Source organism: Myotis nattereri, assembly GCF_964212035.1.
Source record: "Myotis nattereri genome assembly, chromosome: 7".
Taxonomy (NCBI): Eukaryota; Metazoa; Chordata; class Mammalia; order Chiroptera; family Vespertilionidae; genus Myotis; species Myotis nattereri.
Genome location: NC_138082.1, coordinates 47,791,235 through 47,804,626, shown reverse-complemented (window position 1 = coordinate 47,804,626; position 13,392 = coordinate 47,791,235). Strand labels below are relative to the sequence as shown.

The 13,392-nt window shown below is 37.6% G+C and overlaps 1 protein-coding gene across 1 annotated transcript in view; it reads right to left on the bottom strand.

Annotated features, from left to right (window-relative positions):
* LRP2 (LDL receptor related protein 2) overlaps nt 1-13,392 on the bottom strand; it is a gene marked incomplete at its 5' end in the record, with an annotated part of 201,882 nt that overhangs the window by 109,642 nt on the left and 78,848 nt on the right. The window contains 7 exons of the mRNA XM_081095525.1: nt 358-495; nt 3,292-3,422; nt 4,222-4,347; nt 6,371-6,563; nt 8,183-8,386; nt 8,976-9,116; nt 10,787-10,989. Of these exons, the coding sequence (XP_080951651.1) occupies nt 358-495; nt 3,292-3,422; nt 4,222-4,347; nt 6,371-6,563; nt 8,183-8,386; nt 8,976-9,116; nt 10,787-10,989 (1,136 nt within the window). The remainder of the gene's footprint in view (nt 1-357; nt 496-3,291; nt 3,423-4,221; nt 4,348-6,370; nt 6,564-8,182; nt 8,387-8,975; nt 9,117-10,786; nt 10,990-13,392) is intronic.

The window sequence follows — 13,392 nt, the reverse complement described above, 5'->3', positions numbered from 1 at the left end:
CAAACATAACATGCAATATGAAAACAGAAAAGTGCTAAAATGTATTTCTTCCAGCAACACTCTTAGAATTAGCAGAGTTGAACAGAGATTTTTTTTTTATCTTTAAATTCTTTATTAGTTAAGGAATTACGAATGAGAGCATGAGTGGGGGTGGGGGGGATGGGGGTTAATGGGGGGGAATGAGGACACATTTGTAATTCCTGAACAGAGATTTTTTTAAGTCTTGCAGCATGAAACTATCTGGGTGATAGGAATAAAAAACTATCAATATCTATATTAAGTAATAAGTACTTAAAGAAAAAAATGATCTACTGTATTAAATACATCCATAGAAAAGAGCGTGGCGGCCTCACTCACCAATCTGGATGCTGTCATCATATGATTTCACATGCATTATATTACTGATGCCACTTCGGATAACGGTCATCTCTCCACCATCCGTTTTCCTGACTCGAACAATAGCACCCAGTCTCCAGTCAGTAAAAAATACATAGTCTAAGAAGAAACACGGGTGATTAGTATTTTTGTCACAGCTCACTTTTAAATCACTTAAAAATATGCAATAGATTTGTAATGCTTCTTGCAAATGTCAGAAGCTTCTCCCATAAATACCTGTAATATGTGTGAGTAGTCATTTTCCATGACTTGTTTCTCTCTAAAAAGGACTCCTCATGAGCCTGTATATCTGTTAGTACTAGGGTTCCTATCCAGGCAGACACGGATGGAGCATTGTGATGGCATTTAATAGCAGTTAGGTTTAGACTTCCATGAGTGTAAGTAAAACATTAAGAAACCTCGGGATTCTTCTAGAGAACACTGGAGGGTGCCCCATAAGACTGAGTTCTTATCCAGCTAAAGGACTAACCTGATCAGTGCTACTGGGCAAATGCTTAACTGTGTGAAGGCTCATTTTCCTTTGAAAACTAAGGCAATAGACTATAAATCATCTCTAAGCTTCCTTCCAGTCAAAAATTCCATATCCCATGTCTTAATGACAATATATTTTAAAAAAAAAAATTTATACTCAGTTTTAATAAAAACTGTTGAAAAAGAAAAGTACAGATCTAGCCCAAAAAGGCACTTTCAAGATATGTTTGGGGGGTCAATAAAATTATCCACAGAAGTGTGCCTATACTTACAACCACATTCATGTTCCAAGAAACTCAAAATAGTGAGATAAAAATCATGTAAGATTCTTAACATCAAAAATTTAATCATATTCACTTTACACTACCAAAGCAGAAAAGTAAACATACACATTTGATAGTTTCTAACAAGAAGTAAATCAAAGTGGATTTTCTCTTTAACAACAGCGTAACTAACTGAAAATTCCAACTAACCAGATAATGACTGAGATGACACAAATTTTATCATTAGACCTTTTTTCCTTATCTATGGTCTAATCAATGACTCATCAGTCCCTGGACTCACTAAATATTATCTGGGCTGACTGGCAATCTCAGTCCCCCACTCATGAAGGAATTTTACTCCACTTAAATACACAAGAAATCCAATAAACCTTTCAGTCCTGTGTGGTGTGACCATCAAGCAAATCTAGCCTTTGTTAGAAAGATGTATAATTTCCACAGAGTTGCACAATAAAAGAAATTTCCATAAGACAGTCTCGATAAAGGGCTGTGTTGGAAGAAACTATTATTATTATTATTACTATTATTATTATTTTTTGAGAATGCTGTGCTCTCATGGGTTTGCACTCAAAATTTTTTTCACACTGATGAAACCAAAAGTCACTGCAAATGCATTTTTATTCAATCCCAGAACATTCCAGCAAAGAGCAGATAAAATTTAACATTTTCATAATGTTCCTGTGTGACAGCAAATATCATTATTGAAAAGGGAGTGAATCTATGGAGGGGGTGAATATAATTGACTCATCAAAAATCTCATAAAAGCATTGCTTAAATGCTTTTAAATACCATGCACTCCTCCGCAGATAAACAGACAGCAGGATGGACTACACAATATATTTACTAGCTATTCATTCCACACTATATGCATGTGAGAAAGTCTTTGATTTATAGTCAGTGTCTAGCTTTTTTTAAAGCACTGAGCTAATTATTCAGAGTAGGAGGTTTCAACCAGGGACACAACCAGTATTACGGGTAAGGCCTTTGGTTGATCACAAAAGGGCACCCCCAAAACTAGACTACTTAGGATTTGTCAAACAAAACCGGGGTAGATTTTAGTCTCTCCTCACCCTCTTGGCCTGGCCGTTGAAGCTATGCAATTATTCATAGAACCATGTCTTCAAGACTAAATAAATCTCCAGTTTTATGTGCCAAACTACATTCTTATTCCCAGCAACTCAACTCAAAATTGCATGCCTACTACACTCGAGAGTGGAGTTGAGCCCTGGCTAGTGTTCTCAGTGGTTAGAGCACTGGCTTCTGCATGGAAGGGTCATGGGTTCGATTCCCAGTCAAGGGCACGTACCTAGGTTGCAGGTTCGATCCTGCATGCAGAAGGCAACCAATCAATGTGTCTCTTACATCGGTGTTTCTCTTTCTCTCTCTTTACCCCTCCCTCCCTCCCTTCCACTCTCTCTAAAAATCAATGGGAAAAATATCCTTGGGTGAAGGTTAACAAAAACCAATACACACAAAAAATTATTTTTAAAAAAAGAGGGTCAAAGGGGGGAAATAAAGGGGACATATTCAATACTTTCAAGAATAAATATGTTAAAAAAGAAGAAAAAAAGAGGAAAGCTGAGAGAAGGAAAACTGATACATTAGTGTGATCACTGTTAACATTTCTATATAACAAAGATGATGTTACCCAATACTGTGACTAAGTAGTTTCAGTTATTCAGTGAGTATACAGTTGATGAATATATATAATAGTTTTTCCACAAAAATTCTGAAGAGGTTCTTGCAACCATCAGAGAATGAAATGATACAGTGTTACTACAGCTGTGGCTGTTTTATTCTTCAAAATGATGAAGGCTGTAATTTACTATTTCTTTGTTTAATATTTATATAATAAAGTACTTGGTATGCTAAATTGTATAATATGTGTATTCTATAATGTGCTATACCCATACAAGTTGTCGATATTATTATCTAACAGTATCTTAAACAAAAAATATACTCTAAAAGCGAACTATTCAATCAAAAAACCAAGCATTTTGTCTATACATAATAGCAGCATTTTCATTTTTGTATTCTAAAGTGAGATTTACCAGAATTGTGAGATTGCTAAATGAGTGCGAGTCTGCTATTACAACTTGCGAAGGATAAAAGCAGCACACACTTTCATCACTTCAGAACATACCTTGAAAGACGGTAAGTCCAAATGGATGTGTCATCTGCTGTATATGGCCCAGGACTCGTCTGTCTAAACCATCAAAGGTGCTGTGCTCAATTTTATCAAATAAGGCATCTACCCAGTACAATCGTAAAGCACTAAAATAATAAAGTATTTAGTTAATTGTTATCCAGAAAATAGCAAATAAGGGTATTCAAAAACAGTATGTTCCATTGACACATTTAATAAACATTTTTAAAATAAATTATACTCAATAAAATTCAAGTTTTATGCAACCCCCTCCCCCCCCGAAAAAAAAGATATAGCTACTTTTATGTAGTGGTTTTCAATTAAGTGTCTTAGAAAACTTGAAATGTTGTCGAGTTAGGAATTTTTCTCCTTGTTAAATAAATAAATGAAGAAAAATATTGGTAGCAATTATGTTTGAAAAGTTAAATACATTTCTTCCCTTTTTTCTCCTATAAACTACTTTGGCATATCTGTAAGCTTATTTACTCTGTCACTTTTTCCTATATTCCTAAATAGATCATCAATTTTTTGAGAACTATATCTACTTCAAAAATTCTCCCAGAGTAAATATAGACAAATATACATTTGATTGACACCAAAGATTTCCTAGCCTCAAGATGCTCCCTCTAACAATTACACATGACCTCCATTTCATCAAATCCCTATCCTACTTCTAATGAGGTTTAGGCCTTATCTCCTCTATACTGACCTTCGACAAGGTCATATCATTCTGCTCCTTTAGCAATTTCCTCAGAATATTCATGAATGTGGTAGTTTTTGTCCCAGCAGAAACTGGTGTCTTTTATGTTGTTACTAGGGACCCAGTGCACAAATTTGTGCACCTTGAAAGGAACTGTGGGCTGAGAGGCTCTCGTGGGCACAGGGGCGGGCTTGGGAACTCAGTAATTTGGGATGATTCCTACTTACCCCCAATCAATGGCCAATCCATTGGGCCACCCAAGAGTAGTATTTACTATAGGCAAAAGGTTAGATCCATCACCCCACGCTCTCATAATTTTAGCAGGACGGAACCAATCAGTGAAGAATATATACCTAGAAAAAGCAGTGATAAATCAAAGATGTTAACACTGGGACATATTACATACCTTAGAAAGATTTAGCACAAGCACAGATTCTCCAGGGACTTGCTGCAGATAATTTCATTTTTTTTATATGCTATTAGGCTTCCATGGGGAGAGGGGGGCAAGTATCTGTTTATTAAGCATATTTAGTATACAACTTATCTAATTCTTAATTAAAGGTTCAGTTTTCAATATATCACCAAATCCACAAAGACAAATAACATGAAATGGACATCCAGAGCAGAGCCACTGTACCAGACATAGGACCTACAATTATGTCATCAAGTAGATTCTTTTTAAAGACACAAATTTAAGTTACATTTTAAATATTCCATGTTGTTCAAATGAAATAATAAGCTGTGAGCAAGAAAATGATTTTCTTTCTGGATTTAACATCCTGGATCCACTACATCACTCTTCAGTCATCTTCCATGAGGAATAGATTAATTTGTAGGCAAGCATTTCATCCCTAATGAAAATGACTCTTAAATATTATCTTACTCAGAACATCTCTTTTTATTCTAAGGAGCAGCAAAAAGATAAGTTTTGGGTGGGGGAGGAGGGGTTTTTTCTTTCATAAGAGCCTTAGGAATTAAAATTAGTCTTTTCTGAAATATGATTTCATATTATTTAAATGGAGTCATTAAGAAAGGAATGTAACAGCTTTTCAAAACCAAATGCCAAAAATTTAGTTTAACATAAATTCATTCAAAAATCAACAATTTAACTCTCTAGTCTATAGGGTAATAAAATTTCTTATCAATAATATCAGTTTTCTTATGTTTACTTCATAAGGAGAAAATTAAAATATAAAATATCCTAGAGACAGCATACAGAGTTATTAGACACAGGCTTTCCAGTCAAACAGGAATTTAAATATTACCTGTTGCTTAAAAAGTGTGGAACCCTCACCATGATTGAGCATTGACCTATGAACCACAATTCCCGTCAGGGCACACGCACAGGTTGCAGATTCAATCACAGTAGGAGGCATGCAGGAGACAACCTATCACCGATGTTTCTCTCTCTCTCCCTCTCCCTCTCCCTCTCCATCTCCCCCTCCCCCTCCCCCTCTCCCCTTCCCCTTCTCTCCCTCTCCCTCTCCCTCTCCCTTCTTCTCTGAAATCTTTAAAAACATATATATTTTTTAAAGTGTGGGTTCCTGAGCAGGTTACTTTATATCTCTCTGAGCCTCAGACTAATTATCTCTAAAACAGGCATTATATATACCCCACTCACAAACTAGCTTTTGGATTAGATGACATTATACATGTACAGTGCTAAGTGCCAAGTGAACAAGGCTTTAGTGAATTATCAGTCTTTTTTTTCTTCTGTTGTTCCATTCAAATACAACAGGTGCTGGGACTTGGGTGGTCTTATGGTGGTGTAGTGTGGCAGGATTCCAAGCAGGCCCACCCAGGACCACCTTGCAGACCCAGACCCATGCTAGGTACCAGCAGGGGCCTATGGCACCCCACCAGCTCCTTGCTCTGCATTAGGTGAACTTGGGTGAGTTTTCTTGGAATTCTGGACCTCCCTGTCTTAAAGTAAGGGGCCAATTTTGTCTGAGCTGTCTTTTTCTCCAAAAAATCCCTGAGGTAGAGCTAAAGGTTAAGGGTTAAGAGAACACAGACTAAAGATAAGAGTCAAGATAACTAAAGGGGAGGGTGGTTTTTTAACTTTGGCTTTTCAACTGGGATTGCTTAGTTCTGCTGTATATTCACTCCTTCCCTAATGAATCTGTATCACATTGTTTGGTCCCCTGCAATTGTGGGAGAAAAACAACCACTTCTATTAAGACGAGGGAAGCTGAAACTAAGAAAGTTTTTTGAAGGAGATGAAGTGATTACTTAAAGGGATAAAATTTAAGGTGATTTCAATTTATATAGTTAATCTTTTATTTGCTGAACTTGCCAAATCCCTATGACATCACTTTTCATTAACTCTAAAAGCTATTCAGTTTCAAGCTCTCAGGAAAACAAGAACAGGCTTACCCAGCAATAGGATGAACTACGATTGATCGGGGGTTATTTAAATTCCGGATTATTTCCCGTCTCGATTTATCAGCTAGCCTCATGACACTCACGCTCCTATAAGAAAGGTCTGTCCAATAGAGATTCTTTGAAATCCAGTCAAAAGTCAAACTTTCAACACTTTCCACCCTGTTAGCTGTGAGAATTTCTCTTCCTGTAAGTTAAAATATGGACATGGTTTAAACTAAGCATATTTTAGACATACATTTTCCTCCTACTGCATATATAAATTTCATGTCAGAGTTGGAGCACATTTCAGTAACATTCAAAATTCTTTAAAAAAAAACAAACTGAGCTACAACATGAGATGAACCTAGAATATATCCATGCCCAAAAGTTTAGATCTCAAAGAATGGATATAATTCTGATACATAGAACCAGGAATGATATGGCTTGGGTTTCCTCCCTTGCTCGAGAAAAAAAAAATTCTCATTGCAGAACATCTGAAGAAGAGATACCTGAGTTCACATGCACACAAACACCACCCTCAGACAGCTCTGATAAGCCGACACTGCCAGGTACGACTGGGGGATATCTCTGCGGTATGACCGCCCAGCCCTCTCATCAACAGCCTTTCATAGCCACAGAGTTGCCAAGTTTGGAAAAGACCAGCAAAAATACCAGAAAGGAAATTAGAACTAGGTACAGGGAAAAGAAAAGAAAAAAAAAGACCACTTTCCTCTTTGTGAAATTTTTATGCCTTTTCTCCTCTTTTCCCTTTTCTCGCCATAGAAAATCTAAATCAGGGTAAAAATTTCACCTCTTTCTTTCAAAGTAGGAAAACCAATCATTGTACTTTCTCCACTCATTTCCCAGAAAATTGCAAAACATTCCACCAGAATAGATTTAGAAAGCACAATATTGCTAATAGTACTACTCATAATAGTATATTATGAGCTTATATTGAGCACTTACTTTGAGCCAGGAACTGGCCCACATACTATTGTACAGATGAGGAAACTGAGTCATAGGGAAGTGGGGACACTGCCTTCAAGTATTTATAATAAAGTGAGAGAGAGATAGAGAGAGGGAGGGAGGCAATTAATCAGAGAAGCAAAAATAAAATAGTAATGGGTGCTGTGATGGAGGTATGCACAGGATGGTATGAAAGCAGTCTCTGAATGGAGAATATGGCAAGTTGACAGTTGGAGAAGTTTCCCAAAGGGAGTGGTGAATTGAGGGGCTATAAGAAAGCAAGGACTGGGAGGGAGGGAGGGAGGGAGGGAGAGAGGGAGGGAGGGAGGGAGAGAGAGAGAGAGAGAGAGAGAGAGAGAGAGAGAGAGAGAGAGAATGAATTTCACATGTCCCAGAGCATGGCTGGAGGTTTACGAGTTAATGAGAGAAGCTAAAAGAGTGGAAGGAATAGGGAGAGGATGGAAAAGGTGAAGTGGTCATGTTCCTGAGGCAGGAGGTATGTGAGAAATGGGATTAAGGTGTCTGTGTAGATACATTGGTTTTCAGGTGGTTGTGGGATGCCCAAAAGGCAATTGGCATCATGAATCTGAACCTCAGAAAGCTTGGGTGGAGATTTTTATCAGCACCTGCAAGAAGAAGCCTTCCCAGACCTTGCCCTCATTCCCCAGGTTAGGGGGAAAACATTCAGTAAATGCCCTATCAGAGGTCTCCCCACACTGATTTATAATTCCAACATAGATGGCAATCAAAGACATGATTGAAGGTCTTATAGTAAAGGGCCCTGCTTAAGAAGTGAATGCAAAATTCTCCTAAGCAAATTATATTTATTAGCATTATTACTGAAAACAGAATTCTCACCTGTGCCATCGATCTTTTGTTTATAAATCATGTCTACTGATGTATCTGAAAAAAAGAGTGTTTTCTCCTGGGCATCAAAATCAATTCCAACAAAGAAAGAAGGATTTCCTGTCACTGGAACTATGACATCTTCCTGGGTAGAGATGGTGAATGGGATCCCTCGAACAGCCACTTCCGATGAAAAGATCAGGAATTGCTTAACAGCTGTAGGAGGAAGGACACAGCGTGATCAGCCATAGCATGGTTCTTCCCCCTTCTGAATTCCATACAAATTACTTATACATCCAGAAAGCACATTTTATACTTCTGCAATAAACATAAAAAATAAACCTGCAGCCCAGTTGTCATGGCTCAGTGGTTGATCATTGACCTATGAACCTGGAGGTCATGGTTCTATTCCCTGTCGGGGCACATACCTGGGTTGTGGGCTCGATCCCCAGTAGGGGAGTGCAGGAGGCAGCTGATCAATGATTCTCTCTCATCAATGATGTTTCTATCTCTCTCTTCCTCTCTGAAATCAATTTTTTAAAAAAGAACTCAAAATGAAATCCTATGGGATTTCAAAAGCATAGTTAAAAAGGTAGACAAAGATTTTGGGAAGGAGGCAAAAGAGAAAGGGAACCCCAGGAAACCCTAGATGTGGAATTAAAGGTGAATCCCAAGAGATAGACATGTTGCTCACACACAGCTCTGTGCATAAAGGGGAGAGATGCCTGCTGAGATGGCCCGAGTCCAAGAGCAGCACATAACCTTGTACCACCTTCCAGAAAGACAGTCCAATCCAACTTCTTACCAACACAGCGGTGGCCATCCACATCCAGGTTGAAGCCAAAGGTGCATTTGCAGCGGTAACCCAGGCCGTCATTGTCGGTCCTGTGGCTGAGGACACAGACCTGCTCGCAGCCTCCGTTGTTATCTCCACAAGGATTGCTGGCTGGAGGGAAAACGCACAGGGTAACATCTGTTAGAAATGTGTAATTATCCCAGACACATGAAGCCACTTTGGAGCCCTGTAGGTGAAACAGAATAATGGGTTTAAAATTCAGAGACAGTGCTACGGGTTGCTACTATATACACTCACCTCTACTAGGTAGATGCACTGGCCCTCTCAATTTCACACTCTCAAACTAATGGTGGCAAAAAAAAAAAAAAAACCCAACAAGATTCCTGCAACTGGATAATTTGGGAGGTCCCTTTCCCCCAATAATTGTGTCAGCTAGCCTCAATGATTGGAAAATAACTGCTTCCCCCCCCAAAAAAAATACTGTGTTATTTTACCATTCATAAGATACTAGTATAACTATCATTCACTGGATGCTTACTCTGTAAGTAAACCAACTTACAATCAATGACTCTAAAAGGTAAGTAGTAGTACCCCAATTCCACAGAAGAGGAAATCAAGTCTCCAAAGGATGGAACAACTTGCCCAAGATTATTCGGTGGCCCGCCAGCTATACTAAATTCAGATCTGACTCCAAAACCATGCAAGTTTGCAACACAAACCCGTTTACACTTCCAAAAACCGCCCTCAAACACAGGGACCTAGGGAAGCTCACTGTACACAATGCTGCCACCGCTAAAAATGTTTTATGTGCTTCTGAAGTTATCTTCTTGGCCTTGGACTTATTCCTGAAAATAGTCTATCATCTCAGGTGGATTGATTTGGAAAAACAGCAGCCAGATATCCCTCTGAGGCAAATAATAGAAATAAACTGAATGATAAAATTGGACAATATATTTGGTCAAGGGCTCATGCACTGACTATTCCAAATAGACATTTCAGAAATGTTTTCAGATACAGCATGTATTTTCATATGAAGTGTATGTTTTCCAAGGAGACTACATTGAAGGATATTCATTTGAATGTTTTGGTTCTAATAGATGGTTTCTTTTTTTAAAAAATCAACCTAATTATAGTCTTTCTCCTTCAGTCAGGTGGGATCTGACTCAAAGTGGCAAGAGTGGTGCTTTAGGAGCGATTTGAGATCCGTCACTTAACACAAAGAGTTTTTGAGTGAAATGTCATTCTCTGAATGACTGTTCACTAATATTAAGCTTTCTATAATTATAATCTAATTTTTCATATTTCTTTTAAGTGATATACAAGCAAATACTCATTTCTTTTTTCTTACATAGTGACCAGAGTCACCAAATCCAATTTGCCTGTGTCAAACCTAATGCAAACCAAGGGACAGGTGTCTTACATGTACAACAGGGCAGAAGGGGAAAATGGCTCTGACAATACTTAGGCATGTCATTATCTTCTTCTGGGTCTCGGTTTCCTCAACTGTAATATTAGAGGGTTGAATTTTAAGATTCCTCCCAGTAGAATGAAGATAGTTATTTTGGTTTGGTTTGTTTCCCGCTATCACCCCAGGATCTAGACAGGATCTGGCACATTACAGTGACAATAAATATCTGTTAAATTAATCTCTAAGTTCCCCGCAGAGTCAATTTCAGAAGATTTAACTCTCTAGGTAACCATTCATATATGTGAGAATACCACCCAAATCTCATGAGATCCCCCATTATTAACTTCATAGCTTTGAGAAAACCTTTCTTCCAAGGCCAGTGTCTAACAGCGTCTACTGCTGTGGGGCTTACCATGGGGCTGCCTGAGGGAGTGGAAAACAATCACTCCAAAGGGTCTCAGGGAAGACTGGTAGTACACTTGTGGGTTGGTCTCAGTGAACTTGTTTGCCTTCATTACAGCCATCTTTGTCCAATCTGTAAAGAATACACTATCTTCAAACAAGCTTATTCCAAAGGGATGAGGAATGCGTGAACCTCCATGAAGCACGGTCTTCCTGTTACAAAAGATATAAAGCATACAATTTTTTGTTTGTTTTGCTTTGTTTTGATTAAAAGTCAAATTAGTTCAAGCTAATGCATAAAAGGCTAAATAATTTCTTGTTGCATATAGAAAATTTGTAGATAAAATAGATATATTTCCATCTACATTTGATAGAAGGATTGTCATGTCTCTTGGAAAAGACCCTTGAAACTTAAATTCCAGGCCCAATCCTAACTTGTTGTAGATTTTTTTTTTTTTGAGAAATTACCATCATTATTTTCACACTTGCTCTTCATTCTTTTAAGGTTTCCCCACATAGAAAAGGGCTAAGATGTGACATGTCATTTTGAAATCCATAGGTGAAAGTGTGTAACAGGGATCAGATGGTAGAGGATGCCTTCTACATTGACTTCACACTGGACCACTGACCATTCCTCAGAAATTAGGGTGCAGGTCAGTGAGTGCGAGAGCTCAACCCACAGCAAACACACAGACCTATTCTTGGTGTCAATCTAGTGCTGGGGTGGGCAACCTTTCTTCTGCCAGGGGCCATTTGGATATATTTATAACATCATTAGAGGGCCATACAAAATTATCAACTTAAAAATTAGCCTGCTATGTTTAGTCAAATATTAATTAACTCACCCCTAGAGCCTTGGCAGGGCAGATCAAATGATTTCTCGAGCCTCATATGACCCAAAGGCCTGATGTTCCCCACCACTGCTCTGGTGAGAGCAAAAAACAGTGCTATACCACTCTAAGGCTCTGCTAGATGAAACTCTCAATTGATCATACAGCATGTCCAGAGTTATTTAAGTGGGGAGAAAACAGAAGTGAAAGGTGCCAAACAGTGCCTGCCAGGACAACATTCATACCAGGGGTCCTCAAACTTTTTAAACAGGGGGCCAGTTCACTGTCCCTCAGACTGTTGGAGGGCCGGACTATAGTTTAAAAAAAAATATGAACAAATTCCTATGCACACTGCAGATATCTTATTTTGAAGTAAAAACAAAACAAAACGGGAACAAATACAATATTTGTATTTGCATGTGGCCCGTAGTTTGAGGACCCCTGATCCACACAAATGATAATTCAGTTAGGCCATATTTTAAAAAGTGAGGTGGAATGTAACCCAAGGAAAAACTCATTCTTTTTTTTTTTTTCCCTTTTGGCACAATAAGACAAAGAAAAAATCTGAGCAGCCCCTGAAAACTGAAAAGCACAATAGAACTCTAAGAAAAGACTTGAAGATAATAACACAGGAAATACTATAGGAGAGAAAAAAGAAGAAGAAGAAAACTACGGTGGCAAGTTAGCACACACTTTGAAACATTCAATAATGACATGGTACATTAAGATTGGAGAATGGTTTTCTTTTCCAGTTAGCAAATTCCAGAACCCTCAATGCCACCTGCTGGCAAAGCAAGAGGCAATGACTTTATGACTTCAGCTGTACTCGTGAGCTTTATTATCTCTTTGATGTTTCCTCACAGGCAGCAAATTACTCACATCTTTCTGAAACTCTATTAATTTTTATCTTTCATGTTTTAGTTTAACCTTAGCATAAAAATATTTGGATTATATAATGGTGTGAAAGAGAAAAAATAGGGCATTTTTCAACTGCTCCTATATGACTTATCAGGTTAACGTATTTTCATTCAATTAATTCATACTCTCACTACAGGAAAACAGTTTCAATGATAAAAAGTCATAGCCTTAATGTCCAATCACTTGATTTAACCAAGTAGAGAGTGTTCTAAGCATATATAATCCACTGGCAAACTGTGATACCATCCTTACAAAAGAGATAAAGGAGAAAACAAAACTATAATATGCCTTTCATTGAGAAAGCAATAAATCCAGTCATTTTGAAAATTTTAACTGGTCAATTTATTGGCTGAATGCACAAAGTAATTTATCTTGTCAATTTTAAGAACAATTTTTGAAAATACCAAAAGGAAAGGATCTAAAATAGTTAAAAATTTAAATAATATATAGTTAGCTCTAATCAGACTAATAAGATGAAGAAAAATATATGCCATATTCTATGTTCAAATATTCTGTTTATGTAAGTATCTTTGAAGTATATCAAGTAAAAATATGAGTCAGAATCTCTTTGAAATTTGAAATATATATATAAGGGCAGAGTAAAATCCAATTACTTTCCACCAGAAAATGTTAAATAAATAATAAAGCATTTATTTATTGGGGGGATATTAGAAAGCTTAAAGACAAAGTTGTCTTTAAAAATAAACCATAAGGGACCCAGAGTATAATGTTCCTGGATATAAATGAACTCAGGAGTTAATGAAAACAATGTGCTTTATCTAAGAGTGAAAGAGGGGTTGGGAGGAACAATCAAAGAACAATGTTCTAGGTAATATTTAATGACTGTACTATGGAACTCAAAAGAAGT